Here is a 17226-nt window from a genome sequence, read left to right as displayed (position 1 = left end):
TATTGAGAAAATGTAGAGAACTGGCATTTGAAGCCAACTGCTGTATTATTCTACTGCCGCCAAGGACCACAGAGATAAAATACGAGAAATCAGGGCTCATATGGAGGCATATAGACAGTTGTTTTTCCCTTGCTCTAAATGCAAGTGGAACAGGAAATGAATGACATGTAGTGGTAGTACATGGTACCCTCTGCCATGCACCATACGGTGGCTAGCGGAGTGTTTATGTAGACGTAGATGTAGAAGTATGTCATTTTCTGTATGGTGAAATATTATTTCTTAATTATTGTTATTTATGTCTTAATTTTACAGAGTGGCATTATGTGGCAGACCTTCCATTCTGATAGCACTTCATACTGTATTGTCACAATATTCTTCCTGTGTTACATACATATTTTTATGAACTTTTTCTGCACTTTTAATCATTTAGATATGGTTGAAAAACATTAGATGACAATTTCAAAGAAAAGTGTTTTACTTTTGCTGATATTCTCTTGTTATGTCATCTTACTTTTGCCCAGTCAAAAACACCTGACAAAGTACAAGACTTGCAATTCAACTTTTTGTATGGAGGATACAAATTAACATAATAAAAATATGTAAATGTTAATTCACAAGATGGTGCCCTGCACTACATTCTCACACAGCACCTGTATGGTTGAAAACAATGTTTTCAAATGTTTTGGAAAAGTTAAATAAATATTATGCCCACCTAAATTTTTATACATGGTCCAACAGAAATGGAACATGACTACTTGTATTATTAGTGAACTAACTGTCATGGTGTGTAAGTGCATAATGTTTCTAGCTCCATAAACATCAATCTACTCAGAGGCAATGGATGATCACTTTACTACACATATGATCTTAAAGGCAGAAACTTTATAGTTCCTGCCATGGTGCACAGAAAACGAGATGCAGATGTATGTGGACTAAAACAGCCCTACTTTGAAGGCAGCTATCACTAATTCAACATATTTTCAATGTATTCAAATTTGTAAAGTCAGTATTATTTCCTCAATGTTGTTACTTTTACTCAACAATCTCTGGTAGAGCCCAAGAATCCGCCTGCAATGAACCGATTGTCTACTGTCATCGAGTTGAAGAATTCTGATGAAACTCACAGTGCAAAAGACACTATTCAAGGCAAAAAAGACAACAAGTAGATGCTTAATCTCATTTCTTTTTATCAGATCTTTTATATTTATGAAATATTTTACAATGCACTAAGTTCATAAAAGTAATATATTCCACACACATATGTGATTATTAGAAAATACGAACAGTAGTAAATGTAGTGCTATAATATTCTTTGAGAAAAGTCTTTGGCACAAATGACAGACCACACATTCTGTTTGGTGTTAAGGCAGAATCAGATTTTTCGCAATTAATTTGCTCAAAATCAGTAACATTCATTATGGTCAAAGTTGGATTCTAATGCTGCTGAAAAATCTACCACGATTAACTGCCCATAGAGATCAGTTACAAATTGAATATTGCTGTCATGTTAATGTATTGTGGTTTAAGACAAAAGCAAAAAATAGAAAAACTGGGATATCCAGTATAAATGATGCACTGATAAGGCTGCACAATACACTCAGCATATAGTCTGATGCATTCATTGTCCTTTACATTTTATAAAATTTAGTGCAGGTCAGAATTACCATGGAAAAAGTCAGAAAAACTTAATTACAAATTGTTATCTCCCAACTTTTATTCTTATTATTTCTGGTTAAGTGAGAACAAAAACAATGGGAAACATTAGTATCATACAGAAGTGTGCATCTCCTATTTCTGTTCATTTACATTGTTGAAAGGTTTAGGTGGAAATGTTTTTGACAAATAAAAATAGAATTTTTTTTTCTCTCCATGAGGTTCTACAACAGTTATCCTTGCAACACACATCTTGTAATACACATACTACATCCCTATTAACCTCTATTTTCACTGGTACAGAAAACAAACAGCATTCTGTCTCTCAGTGTGTGTAGATGCTCTCATAAAAAGTGAAAGCCAACTGTTGATTACTGAGCACAGCTCTTAGCAGCTACCCCACGTCAGTCTTGCAACATGGTCCATTTTCCTTTTGGTGGTTCGTATAAATCCAAGTAACTGAAGTTCATTTACAGCTTGAGTAAATCGGGCTCTGTAATTTCACTAAGGAAAAATAATCAATAAATAAAGCTCATATTTCATTGCAGAAACATAACAGATTTGTTGCATACAAATTTTCACAACCAAGAGAGAGTACAGAATAAGAGCCATTACATTCTGAAACTTTATTCATTTATTATGAATATTACTCTACAACATATATCTCATTTTGTATGAAAGTGGCTACACTGAGAGCTATCGCACAAAAACCCACCCTCATTCTGCTACCTCAGACAAGGACATGAGATTGGTCAACAAACTGGTTACAGCAAACAACCAAATATGTGCAACAAATGACAAATTTCCTATATTTTGAACATAGAGTTGTTCAAGATATAATCACAGAACTGGAATATCATGTATGTCATCAGTAGGGACCATATTCAATGACAAATATGCCTGGAAAATACCGTGTAGATTTGGTGAAAGAGGAACAGTTCAAGAGCAATTACAACATGGAAGTTAAGGGCTGTAACATCCTCTATGCAACTCTGATAGCAGTCTACAGAAAAGATACAATAAAACTCCAGCTTTGGTGTCAACACAACCTATGGCAGAGTTGCATTATGTTATGTGTTCAAGTAAGGCAGATTTGAAGTCTCTGTCATAGGTCTTTGAAACATTTACGACTTTCATTCGAGTCGTGGAATTACCCTTTCAAAGTCTGGCTGGCTGAATCATCAATAAACTTGAATGGAAGGAAAAATAATTGCACACACACAATCTCCTTTCTTTACAATGTGCCAAAGCAACAAAATTTGTCCCAAATTACATAGAATCACAACACATTTACTGAGAAAACAAGTACATAAACGGATAGTTGTGCAAAACTTTGCCAAAAAGTAATGTGTTAGGAAAGTATCAAAGGATGAGCAATTTCCTTTCAGGTTACTGGCCACTACAAGAGAAATTTTTGACAGCACTTTTCTGGGGCTGTATTAAAATCTTGTTTCAAATTCATCGTACACAAGAAGTATGAGGTGAGCATTTGTAAAGCTACTGCTTAATTTAACACAGTAAAGACAAAATAATTTGTAAAAATTGAATAAATGAATAATCAATGTAACAAATGAAATTTTTTAGTGAAAGGATACTGTATATGAGGATCAATATTTGAGTTAGGGCTGTCTTCATCACCATCATCACAATCTTCTGCAGGATTTGCTACAGCTGCAAAACCCTGAAGCCAATCAGCAAGTGAAATGAAACGCCCACTTTCCAAGTGTAGCTTAAATGCGATGCAAAGGTCAACCATAGATGGCAGAATAGTTCCTGGCTCTGAAATCTTACAGCAGTCACACTGTAATCATAAAAGTGTGTTACTATATATACTGCAATGTGTAAGTAATGATAAACTTATAAATATAAACTCTAAGCATAAAAAATAAAAGTGAATATTACAGTCTTCATCATAATCGTGAAAAAAATCTTGCATCAAAAACATGTTGTAATGGTCTGCCCTAACATATATAAAACAGTTACAATCATCATGATTGGCACATAGTTATCAGTTGCTTTGCAGAAACATTAAGCTATGGAATGCATCACAGCTCCAAATAAACAATGTTAAATGTTTCTAAATATTTAAATATTTTAAGAAATCTTCTGAATGCTGTAGAATTTAAAACAACTGATGTAACTAAAAAATTAAGTATGCTGTACTTATCACAACGATTTCTAACAAAAAACTGTACTAAGCTCATTCCTTTTACCAAAAATTACTTCACAAACAAAGAGGAAAACGAATCAGAAGGATTAATGTTGTATTTCTGGGTGTTCAGTTGAACTGTTGTTTCCATTATATGCACAATATTTCGATGATCAACCCACAGGAACACCCGAGTCTCTCTCTCTCTCTCTCTCTCTCTCTCTCTCTCTCTCTCTCTCTCTCTCTCTGGCTTCTTTTACCAGTGTACTGATTAAAACATTATTTAAACCCTCTTGGAGAGAGAAATACTACACCTACTCTGGCATGCCACGAATCACTGTGGAGTGCATTGCAGAGGAAACTTCCCATCATGAGCACTCGTAAAAATTCATCCCAGAGAGAAAAATTCCACGATTGTCATATTTGATATGACTCATTAAGCGAGTCTGGGAATATGTGTTGCAGTAGGAACAAAATTGATAAGATGAAGATAAAACTTATTTTATCTCAAATGACTGAGTTAAAAACCAACAACAGAAAATACAACAATATAAAATAGGATAGATTGCTACTCAGCAGATAGAGGAGGCACTGAGTGGCAGAGAGGCACATTTAAAGAAGCTATCAGCCTAAGTCCTTCATCAGATTTAAACAAACACATACATTCACTTTTCTAGTAGTGGTGCTAGATGGTGATAGTTCATAGTGAGAGTACAAGAGGAAGAGTATGAACAGTCTCTTGAGGTGGTGTCATGATTTTTTCTTGTAGTGCTGATGGATAGCAGTTATCTAAGGCAATAGTGCACTCCCACTCCAGTCTGTCACATACACCCTCTGTCCAACCGGCATGACTGTACAGTTTTTCCTTCCCCTTCTCCGTTTTTCCTCTCTCCTCTTTTGCCACCATAGCACAGCCTCCTAATGCTGAACCTAGCAACCCACTCACATGCTCCCACAAGCAGCACTGCAACGCCGTTCCCCATCCCTACCCTCCTATGCCCCCCCCCCCCCCGCCCCTCCCCCCATCCCCTTTCTCCAGCCCACATCTCTTCTGTACTTCTGATACTAACGCAAACCGAGCTCGATGCTCGCCACAATTGCAGTCTAGTATTGGCATCTGCAAATGACATCAGTCATGTGTGTGCACGAGAGGGTGAGATGCAAATGTGGTGTTTTGTCCATATCTCACAGAGAACTCAGTCCCACAGCTGATGATATGAGGCAGTCTTCTTTCAATGTGTGTCTCTCTTCAGAGCCAAGTTGTCTAAATGAATTCTTCTTAAATATAGTAAGGTTGAATGTAGATATAGAAGCCTATCAAGACAATGTGAATTTCATATGCTTGAGAAACAACCCGAACACATCTTTCAAACAGTTCGGAGATTAAAAAAAAAACTGCCTAATGGGCCATAGAAATTGAAATTTTTGCTTTAAAAAACAAAACCTCATTTGGGTAGTATGAAATACCCACATCTATAATCAAGAGAGCTTCTAATGCCATTTCACAATCACTGCCAGTTATCATAAACCAATCTTTTGAGCAAGGATGTTTTCCAAATGTATTACAATATACAATCACTATTCAAAAAGTGATCATCAGGAGGTATGGGGAATTACCGCCCTATCTCTCTTCTGTCAGTACTTTCTAAAATGTTTGAAAAGGTTGCAGCAAAACAAATTCAAAAATTTCTTACAGTAAATGACATAATTTTTACAAACCAGTTCAGATTCCAAGACGGAAAAAGCAATGTAAATTCATTCAAAGAGTTTACTGAAAAGATATGCTCCTCACTAGATAAGGGTAGAAACGTCACAGGTACATCTAACACAGGCTTTCGATTCCGTGAGTCTCTTGTTACTTTTATACAAATTACTTGATCTATGGAACCAGTGACACTGCTTTACAATGGTTCATCTCTTTCTTAACAGATAGATTAATTACAACTTCAAATTAAAGAAATTACTTCTCAAAACAGAAAAGTATTGTCCAAGGATTCCCACACAGTTCATTATCAGATCCCCACCTGTTCCTTTTCTACATAAATGACCTACCACTTGCTACTGGCGTTAATTCAGTTTTACTTGATGATGAGAAATCACTTCTAATTGGAAATGAGGTGCCGGAAAGAATTCCAGAAAGTATCATAAATACTTCAGAGAAATTTCAATCTTGGTTTTATCAAAAGGGACTGAAACTAAATGTAACTAAAACCAAAAGGATACAATTTGAAGCTAAATTGTTAGAACGAAGTGAAATAAAGGTAACTTGCAATAATGAGGATATCACAGAAGCAAACCACATGCAGTCCGTATCCCTAAAACTTGGTAAAAATTTAAATTGGAAGGTACATACAAACTGGTTAGCAAACGAACTTAACAGCCTAGCTTTTGCGATGTATATTTTGTCAGGTGTCACAATCTTAGACATCGGAAAGTTAGTCTATAACTTTTGCTTTGAGTGAGTTATCCATTACGGCATGATCTTGTTGTGGGGAAATTCAGCAAATGTCATGAGACTCATAATATCACAATTTGGAACATGTGTAGCCAAATAGTGGGCATCATGTCGACCACACTCTCTATTCCTTCCCTTTACACACGATTTATTGTTGTTCTTGTATAAAAGTCAACATACACTTAACTCTTTCGATTTCGACCACAACTGCAGCAATCATCACAGAGAGAATTTTATACTTTCAACACATCATTAAAACTCAGTGCTCAAACACCAGAGTATATGGATTAAAAATTTACAATAAAAGAAAAAGGCAGTCATATCAAGGATTTAGTTTCACTGAAAAGATCACTCTATACCTGTCTGGCGGAAAAGAGTTACTATTCCACTGACAACTTCTTTGAGGATAGTTTACAGTATGAACAAGGAAATTATACATTTACTTTTGCATACTGGAAACTGTAACATGGAACTACATAGAAACATCTCAGTAATGAACATAACATAATATAAGAAAATGCTGATATGTCGCCAACACATCAAATCAACAATGATTTGAAATTGTATGTTATGAGATGAATAAATCTATCTACTGCCAACCTACCTGCCATTCTGTTCAAGATACCTCACTATGCTTGAACTCAGAATAAGCTTTTAATATTGTTCAACAGATACATATTAAAAGGTACTTTCATGAATGATTTCTGCTCTCTTTCTTGTAACAGATTTTAACTGTGCTTTCTTCCAACAGTTGTGCAAAGTCTTTCCATCTGAGGGATCTGCAGCATATTATGATTAAAAGAAGGGCCAATTTTTATTGTGTTTATTCACCACAACTATGCACACAGCTAATACCAGTTGGTGTTGAGGCAACTAACTGTTTACTATGGGGTGCTGCCAGCTTCGAACAAGCCCTTAAAATTTAAAACAATTTTCATTTCCTGGGAACATGAATTTTAAAGAAAATTTAGGTAAACTGCTTAAACATGTATAGACCTGTCTATTTAGGAGATGACTGCCAGCTGATTGGAGTGTTAGACGTGTACTTCTAAACGGAAGAGACTGTTGGAACAGATAGCAGTGATAATGCATGCAAATGAAAATGTTCTTCCCTTGATCACTAACGGAGTCATTACAACAACATGTTACGATAAATATCCTTTTCACAATTATTTCTTTATCGTGTTATTGTCTGAGTGTCAGGAGTGTCTCTTTCTAGATAATTCAGGCATGTGGTATTTCACTGTCATTGGGGATCAGTGCAAGTGTCTGGATAAACTGGCATCATTATACAGATTCACAGAGCAGTTAAAGTAATCTTCATCTTTTGGAGGAAGCTGCTTTACATAAACAAGTTTGTGTTTCTGTGGAACAGTTACAAGTTAAAGAGTAGTAATTTAAAGTAGACTTTTGTATTCAGCTAATTATGCAGTCAATTGCCTTTTGGGGCATTATGAAAATGTTTTCTTTTGAAGTTGTTTTTTAATGTTGAAAATTTCATTTGCTTTCATCTTCGGACTTCATCTTCACAGCAGTGTAATATTATGCCAATAATAGCTACAGATACTTTAGCATGCTTGCCTCTGAGTATCTTAAGTAGCAGATAGGTTTTGTTTTGTTTGTTTTTTATTTTGTTTTAGGGTGCTAAAATAACTAGGTTCATAAGTACCCATGTCAGAACATTAGAACACTAAGACAAAAAAATTGTTAAAAGCGACTACACGTTAAGCCCAACAGAAGGAAAGACTGTTAAACACATGGTCTTTGTCTTGGAGAAAGACCTGCAAAATATGCCGTAGAGACAATGGAGGTCCTGAATTAAATATTAGATGTCCTTTCCCATACTGGTACGATGGATAAAAAGTCAAACACAGTCAACAGCTCAAGCACCGTCTGCTAAAATGGACGACACCTCAGACAGCAAACATACAGTAGAAAGAAGCAAGTGATTAAAAAAAGGACTTTGAGTCAGGAAATGGTGAACTGTCAAAGATTGATTATAATGAGCACAAAGCAGTGGCCGATCACCACTTAACACATGGTGATGGCTAAAAAGATAGTGCCCAATATGCAACCTTGCTAAGATGATCTCCTCGCGGTAAGAGGGCTGAGAGGAGGTTGGCCAAGCAGCTGGGAAAGGTTTAATCCCCAAGAGCTTATTCCTATGAAGGGAAGACCAGTGGTGATACCAAAGTGATGCCACCTGCTAACAACACGGAGATCATAAGAAGGAATGGAAGAACTAGTGACCGAGTTAGGAGGACTGCAGTCTTGGCAGCAGCATCAGCAGCCTCGTTTCCCATCAAACCAACATGACCAGGGATCCACATAAACATCACAGTGGCTCCCTCAAGACTGAGCAAATGGAAGCTTTCTTGGACACACTGCAATATGGGATGGACTGCATACAGCACACATGGGCTCTTAAGGGCACCGAGAGAATCTAGCAGATGGCACAATTGATAAGCCTGTGTCACCGGATGTACTGTGTGGCCTGATACAGGGTGAAGAGCTCTGCTGTAAATACTGAGCAGTGTTCCAGAAGCTGACACCGAAAATAGTCAGTGCCAATGGGGAAACCACATCCAACATCATGGTCAGTCTGAGAGCCATCAGTGTATACATAAGAACTATCGCTAAGTTCCGTGCAAAGATCGAGAAACTTACACCAATAGATGAAGGCTCACACCCACTGGGAAAGCAGCAGATAACATGTGGTTAAGCTGCAGTAGCAATAGCCAAACAGGAACTCCAGGAGATAACAGAGACGAAGGACACGCTCCATACTAGCAGTCAAAGGGGTCATCGAAGGAGGTGGCACAGATGGGTGGCCGGACATAGCAGACAAATGGCATACATACCTGCTGTAGAGAATATGACGTCAGTATGACAGCAGTGGTTCGGCAGCTTCTGCATACAGACTCTAAACCGGGCTAGTTCAAAAGGTGCCAGTGGCCAAATGTATGCCACAATGCTGTACTGTATTTAAACTATGTAAGATGGATGGACATGCAGATGCATAAATGAAATACCTGTAGTCTACCTGTGAACAGGCGAGGGATCGGTACAAATGGAGGAGGGTGGTCAGGTCTTCTCCCCAGGAAGAACCGCTGAGGACACAAGGACACTGAAGGACCGGGTACAGTGGGTGGCCAGGTACAGTGGGTGACCAGGTAAAACACGTGGGAAGATAAAGAAAGTTTCCTATCAAGTATGATCCCCAGGAATTTCGTAGTTTCAGTGAACGGAAGAAGAGCAACATGCCCAAGATGTAAAGACAGTGGAATAAACCCATCATGCCACCAGAAATTCATACAAAGTTTTATCAGTGGAAAAGAAAAAGCCGTTGTCGATGCTCCACAAGTAAAGCCAATTGAGACATTGCTGAAGATACTGCTGAAGGAGACGAGTCTATGGAGAACTACAACAGACTCCAAAATTGTCAACAAAGAGAGAGCCAGAGATACCCACCTGGAGACAGGCCATAATAGGGTTAATGGCAATAGCAAAGAGGACAACATTCAGAACGGAGCTATGAAGCACCCCGCTTTCCTGGACAAAGGTGCCCCACAAGGCAGAACCTACATGTAACTTGAAAACTCTGTATGCCAGTTCCCCTGCAGGTGTCACAGGCTTTCTCCAATTCGAAAAACACGGCTGCAGTCTGGTGTTTCCACAGAAAACCATTCATGAAATGGAACACAAAGTGACGAGACGGTCAGTTGCAGAACAGTGTGCTCAAAATCCACATTGTGCAGTGGTTAGTAAATTGCGAGACTCAAGCCACCATACCAGCCAGGACATTAATTATATGTTTCATCACCTTGCAATTACATCTGGTGAGAGAAATGGGGCAGTAGCTAGAAAGAAGGTGTTTGTCCTTATCAGCCTTAGCTATGTCTCCACACCAGCACCTGGGAAACATGTCATCTACCCAGAGTCGACTGTATGTATGAAGGAGAAAATGCTTGCCTGCAAGAGAGAGCTGCTGTAGCATCTGAATGTGAACACTGTCCGGCCCTTGGGCAGAACATCAGGATGAAATGAGAGCATGATCTAGCTCCCTCATAGTAAAAGCGTCATTTTAGCATTCAGGATTCTGAAAAGAGAAGGGTGCCACCCGAGCCTCCTCCACTCTTTTCCTATGGAGGAACGCAGGGTGATAGTGGGTGGAGCTTCAAATCTTCACAAAATGCAGCCCAAGGTGTTGGAGACAGTAATGGGGTCCACAACAACATCTCCTAAGGTCACACTAGAAATTTGGGACTGGATCTTGGTCCCGGAGAGTTGTCAGAGGTCAGCCAACACAATGGAAGAGGGAGTGCAACTGTTAATAGAAGCAATAAATGAAATCCAGCTGAATTTTTTGCTATAATGAAGAACGCAACGATACTGTGCACGCAACTGTCTATAACGAATGCAGTTCTACATTGTAGGATGATGGTGAAAAATGCGGAGACCACACCTCTGCCCGTGAATTGCATCTTGCCACACTTCAGTCCACCAAGGACCGGGATACGGTGCAGTAAAGGTGAAATGCGAGGAAATAGGGCGGGAGAGGGGGTGGGGGGTGGGGGCAGTGTTGTAGCTGACCAAGAAGATGAAGAAGATTGGCTCTTGCCATTGGTGTGGACAACAGAATCGATATGGTACAAAGGGAGAAGGTGTATCCAGAAAGGGAAAGACATACAGCGACAGCTTGGAAGGAACTGTTTAAGGGGATTGGGTGACAATGGATAGTATCATGGAGAAGAATCTCTAGCCCCCGTGTGCCGGAGCACCATCAACAGACAGGAGATCAAACCAGATTGATTGGAAATGAGGGATGACAAAGTGATCATGGGGACATGGACCGAAGATAACCTGGGAGTAGGATCATTAGAGGATCAACAATTCATTCCAATGGAGCGAATTCCACAGATATTCCAATGGATAATGGACATAGGGTGGACAGAAAAGGGGAAAATCTCACCACAGTTGCCATCAACTCAAAGACCACTGATAGCCGGTGGCTGACAGTGTGGAACGACATTCAGCCAAAGGCAGAAGATCCTGATCCGTAGGTTGTTCGGGTCCCAGTGATTGGCTGGTTGATAGGCTGCCAGTGGTGGGTCTTGGCGAAACGGAAGACGGCCGAGGGTGGCTACCACTGGGTGGTGCTGCAAAAGAGAGACGCCGTGGTAGGGAAGGAGAGGAACTTTGTTTCTTATGAGCCTTCTTGGAAGCAGGACGTTGAGATGAGGGAGGAGTCAATGGTTGTGAGATCAGGGTATGTGAAAGATCTTCATGAGAAGGCTCTTTATTGGAAGTCTGGGCGTCCAATTTTGGGGACCGTGATTTAGCAGGAACCAATGAAGGTTGACTCTTAGAGTGAGCAGACGATAGTGGGGATAATGGGCTGGCCAATCTGACAACTGTGGCGCTAAAGGTGAGATCGCATGGCTACCTCCTTAGTAGTTCGAGGAGAGGCAAGGACAGTGCTATATTTACCCACTGGGAGCACAGTGGCTATCTACTGACAAATAACTTACAAGCAGCAAAGTAAGACACCTTTTCCTTCACTCTAGCTTCCTGAATAATTTGTTCATCTTTAAAAATAGGCCAATCTCTGGAGGAGGCTGCTTGGTCACCCAAACAGTTGATGCATCGAGGGGATGGAGGTCGACAATCACCCTCATGGGCATCGCTGCCACAGGTTATGCATTTGGCTGTATTGGAACACGACTGGCTGGCATAATTAAACTGCTGACACCGATAGCAATGCATAGGGTTGGGGATGTAAGGGCGAACTGAAATTATCTCATATCCCGCCTTAATGTTCGATGGTAGTTGAACTCTGTCAAATGTCAAGAAGAGAGTGCGGGTCGGTACGAATTCTTTTTCAACCTTCTTCATGACTCGATGTACGACTGCTATGCCCTAATCAGACAAGAAATTTTGAATGTCCTCAGTTGATAATCCGTCGAGTGATCTTGTGTAAATCATCCAGCACAATGAATTTAAGTATGGTGCACTTCCACCCTGACTGGGAACGTGTGTAGCAGTGTAGTTGGAAGCAATTTATGTATCTAGAGGGCACTGTCTCTTTCTAACCAGGTGCTATTTTGTAACTGGGAACAAGACTTTACAGGACCTTCAACTGTGTTGACACCTTTCTGGATAATGAAAGGGTTGACTGTGGAGAAGTCTTGACCTTCGTCAGACTAAGAAACAATTAGGAACTTTAGCACTGATGGAAGAATTGTCCGTGGCTGAGACTCATCTAACTTTCTCTTGTGGGCAGACATCACAGAAGTAGAAGTAGAAGAAACCATTGTGAAAGTATCCCCCAAGATTACCGACGTCTCTGATGGTGCATTACTTCCCAGTGGGGGCCCTCTCTGAGGTCACTCCCACATTAGGTGACTGTCCACACCTCAGGTCACATCTCCCTAGGAAAGGATGGAGGGACCAATCGGCACATTCGGAAGGTACCAGCTCGGGTAATCACCCCTCCCTGGGCCTGGCCTTTACCAGGGGGTATTTATGTGTCATGTGAAACCCAGCTCGCACTATTCGTCCACGAGACTCAGAGGGGCATAGACACGGGTTCACAGGTAGATGCTGTGTTTCTAGACTTCCGCAAGGCGTTCGATACAGTTCCCCACAGTCGTTTAATGAACAAAGTAAGAGCATATGGACTATCAGACCAATTGTGTGATTGGATTGAAGAGTTCCTAGATAACAGAACGCAGCATGTCATTCTCAATGGAGAGAAGTCTTCCGAACTAAGAGTGATTTCAGGTGTGCTGCAGGGGAGTGTCATAGGACCTCGTGGATGACATCGGAAGTTCACTGAGGCTTTTTGCAGATGATGCTGTGGTGTATCGAGAGGTTGTAACAATGGAAAATTGTACTGAAATGCAGGAGGATCTGCAGCGAATTGTGCATGGTGCAGGGAATGGCAATTGAATCTCAATGTAGACAAGTGTAATGTGCTGCGAATACATAGAAAGATAGATACAAAATAGCAGGTCAGCAACTGGAAGCAGTTAATTCCATAAATTATCTGGGAGTACACATTAGGAGTGATTTAAAATGGAATGATCATATGAAGTTGATCGTCGGTAAAGCAGATGCCAGACTGAGATTCATTGGAAGAATCCTAAGGAAATGCAATCTGAAAACAAAGGAAGTAGGTTACAGTACGCTTGTTCGCCCACTGCTTGAATACTGCTCAGCAGTGTGGGATTCGTACCAGATAGGGTTGATAGAAGAGATAGAGAAGATCCAACGGAGAGCAGTGCGCTTCGTTACAGTATCATTTAGTAATGGCGAAAGCGTTATGGAGATGATAGATAAACTCCAGTGGAAGACTCTGCAGGAGAGACGCTCAGTAGCTCAGTACGGGCTTTTGTTAAAGTTTCGAGAACATACTTTCACCGAAGAGTCAAGCAGTATATTGCTCCCTCCTACGTATATCTCGCGAAGAGACCATGAGGATAAAATCAGAGAGATTAGAGCCCACACAGAAGCATACCGACAATCCTTCTTTCCACAAACAATATGAGACTGGAATAGAAGGGAGAATCGATAGAGGTACTCAGGGTACCCTCTGCCACACACCATCAGGTGGCTTGTAGAGTATGGATGTAGATGTAGATCTGTGTCCTACTTGTCTACCCGGGGCAGGGAATTACGCATTACCCCATCATGAGCTACGTGTGGGAACGCGTGAGTCGGCCTTAAGACACGCACAGGAAAAAAAAAAAAAAAGAAGGGAAGAATTCTCAAATGTCGCAGCAGAGAAGAAGGTAAAGAGTAGACTCAAGGAAAAGAGAAGGACAATGTAAGGACAGAGACTTTCCAGTATAGAGATAAAAGAAGAGAAACTATGTCTTACAGTCACAAGTGTCCGTCTCTGGACGTAGGCATAAAACAAACTCCTCAAGAGAGGGGGAAGGGGAAGGGAAGGGATGCGGGGAAGGGGAAAGAAAAGGGTTGGGGGGGGGGGGGGATCGGGGACAGGGTGAGATGTGGAAAAGGAAGGCATGTAGCTGGGAAACGAAAGAGAGAAGAGAGTTGCACTAGCTTGGGGTCCTGTGCTCCCCATGCACCTATCCACAAAAGAGTTGTTGATCCCCTGGAGGCAGGGGGGGGGGGGGGGGGGGGAGCTCTGTGGCGGTAAGGATAACGGTTGTACCTCGTCATCACAACTGGGAATATGTAGCTCGTCAAAGGTTTCCAGGGAGGAGTAAAGCCCCACAGTCGCCCTTCGAAAGCTGCCAATTCGGTTTACATGTAGGTGGTGTAGGAATCAGCAAAAGGATAGCATACGGGGAATGGTCGCTCAAGTATGTGTTAGAGAGAATGGACCACTCAAAATGATGGGCAAGCTGGGCAGTGCAAACTTGGGTGCTTCAGTGTTAAGGCAGATGAGGTCAAAGTTGATTTATAAGGTCAGCGAAGAGGGCGGCGCCTCTCTCATATGTTTGCCAAGAGCCCCAAAGGGGTTGGTGTGCATTAAAGTAACCAAGCAGCAAAACGGGATGAGGGAGTCGCCCATTAAGCTGGAGGAATTCCGCCCTGGGGAAACCAAATGTTGGAGGGATGTAGACGGTACAAAGAGAAAATGTGAAGCGAAGAAGGAAAAATGAGGACTGCAACAGCTTGCCATGGGGTATTCAGTGAGATGATTTGACTACAAATGTCATTCCAGATGAGCAGAATAACTCCACCATGAAATGGAATGCCGCCCTCAGGGGGAAGGTTGAAGTGGACCGAAAAGAGATGCAAGAGATCAAAGTGGTTGTGAGGATGCAATTTTGCTTCCTGGAGGCAGAAAAAAAGTGGATGCTGCAATTCCAAGAGTAACCATAATTCCTCCTCGCTGGATACGACACTGTGAATGTTCCATTAAAGGGGAGTCATGACAGGGAAATGGGGGGAGAGAAAAAATGAAGGGTTGTCGCTCAGCGGCTGCTGAGTGCCAGCCCTCAAAGACAGATTGCTACAAGGCGCACAGGCTGGAGGATCCTGCTCCATGACATTTACAGAGGTGTCGGCATTCTCACTGGGTTGACCAGCTGATTGCAAGGGAGAGAAATGGTTGGAGGTGCGCACTGGCGAAACAGAGGCCAGCCACGTAAGGGTAACACACAGCGACGCCATGGAATAGGATCTCTTAGTCGGCGAAGGAGAAGGTTATTTATCTTTTTTTGGTTTCTTTGCGCCTTTGTGGTTTGCAGATGAAGATTCAGGTGTTTGTTGGCTGGAGGGACATAAGTCTTCGTGGGAGTATTCCTTCTGCCCTTTCCGCCCTGCTGGCTGTGTAGCAGGTGATTTTCCCACCAGAAGCAAAAGTTCGTGGCTTGCTGCACAGCTGGAGGAAGAGATGGTAATGCTGCCGTCACAATGGGCAATTTTATGGACGTGGTGCTGAATATGATGTCCCAAGTCTGCACAGCTAAGTCCTTCATGGAACGAGAACGGTATTGTAAGGGCTAGATGGTAAAATTCAGTTCTTCCAACTATCCAGCAACTTGCGAGTGACTGGGTAAGGCACTCTTTTCATGACCCATATCTCCTGCGTCTTCTGGATGGCCCGCTCATCAAGATACATGTGACATTTTTTGGGATGAGGCTGTATGGTCACCACTGTAATTGAAGAGATGGTGGGCAATTCCCCTAGCGGGCATCCCTACCACAAGTAAAACATTTGTTTGGGTTTTGACAGGACATTTGAGTGTGGTTGTAACATCGACAATGGTAGCAGTACATCGAGTTCACAATGTACGGTCAGACCACACTAAGAATTCAGCTTTTGTTGGGCCTCGATACAAAAAGGATAGCGGTGGAGGAGTGAAGCTGCAAGTAATTATGCTTGATAATCGTTATTCATCTCCAAAAGTAAAGTGCCATTGTGTAAACGAGAACAGGATTTCACAGGGCTGCCAATTGTATGAACACCTGTATGAATATTAAAGGGTTTAACCATAGTGAAGGCCTGACCACCTTCAGTAAACGATACCACAAGGAACTGAGGTGCAGCTGGGAGAGTCTTGGAATCATTAGCCTCAATTTGTTTGTGTTTAGTCAGGGTATATATGACCCGGGACAACCGGGAGATCTGGGAAAACCCGGGAATTTCTCATCCGGGAAAAACCCGGGAATGTTTTACTGGGAATTTTCATTGTTTTAGTTTTCAGGTTTTGTAATTTTTACTGGTAAGAACCAATACTCTAACAAAGGATATTACTGTATCCCGCTACTGCAGAATAATACTTCAACAATGAAACATAAACGAGAGAAAAAACGAAAATAACTTAAATTGCGAAGGAAATGCGCCATACACAACAATGACACACAGTACTCATGCAAGCCTCTTCCAACAACCAAATGTGTCAAAGGCTTTACAAAGACTATGCATGCTTCACAACAACAAGGGAGGGGGGCTGGATGGGTGAGGACAGTGACTAACGAAGGTTGAGGCCAGGAGGGTTACGGGACGTAGGATGTATTGCAGCGAAAGTTCCCACCTGCGCAATTCAGAAAAGCTGGTGTTGGTGGGAAGGATCCATATGGCACAGGCTGTGAAGCAGTCACTGAGATGAGGGGTATCATGTTTGGCAGCGTGTCCACTTGTTTTTTGGTCACAGTTTGTCGGTGGCCATTCATGCGGACAGACAGCACAGTGGTTGCAGCTTAGCCTGTAAATCACATGGCTGGTTTCACAGGTAGCTCTGCCTTTGATGGGATAGGTGATGTTAGTGACCAGACTGGAGTAGGTGGCAGTAGGAGGATGTATGGGACAGGTCTTGCATCTAGGTCTATTACAGGGGTATGAGCCATGAGGTAAGGGATTGGGAGGAGGGGTTGCATAAGGATGGATGAGTATATTGTGTAGGTTCTGTGGAAGGCGGAATACCACGGTAGGTGGGGTGGGAAGGATAGTGGGCAGGACATTTATGATTTCAGGGCACGACGAGAG

General features: G+C 41.6%; 1 protein-coding gene across 1 annotated transcript in view; it reads right to left on the bottom strand.

Annotated features, from left to right (window-relative positions):
• Nucleotides 1–1167: 1167 nt before the first annotated feature.
• LOC126419149 (origin recognition complex subunit 3) overlaps nucleotides 1168–17226 on the bottom strand; it is a 136506-nt gene continuing 120447 nt past the window's right edge. Inside the window, exons 12-13 of the mRNA XM_050086258.1 lie at nucleotides 3249–3454; nucleotides 1168–2146 (exon numbers count right to left, since the gene is read on the bottom strand). Coding sequence (XP_049942215.1) covers nucleotides 2041–2146; nucleotides 3249–3454 — 312 coding nt within the window. The 3' untranslated portion in view covers nucleotides 1168–2040. The remainder of the gene's footprint in view (nucleotides 2147–3248; nucleotides 3455–17226) is intronic.

The sequence above is a fragment of the Schistocerca serialis genome, chromosome 9, assembly GCF_023864345.2.
Source record: "Schistocerca serialis cubense isolate TAMUIC-IGC-003099 chromosome 9, iqSchSeri2.2, whole genome shotgun sequence".
NCBI lineage: Eukaryota > Metazoa > Arthropoda > Insecta > Orthoptera > Acrididae > Schistocerca > Schistocerca serialis.
Note: the sequence above shows the minus strand (reverse complement) of the source record. Positions and strands in the feature narration are given on the sequence as shown.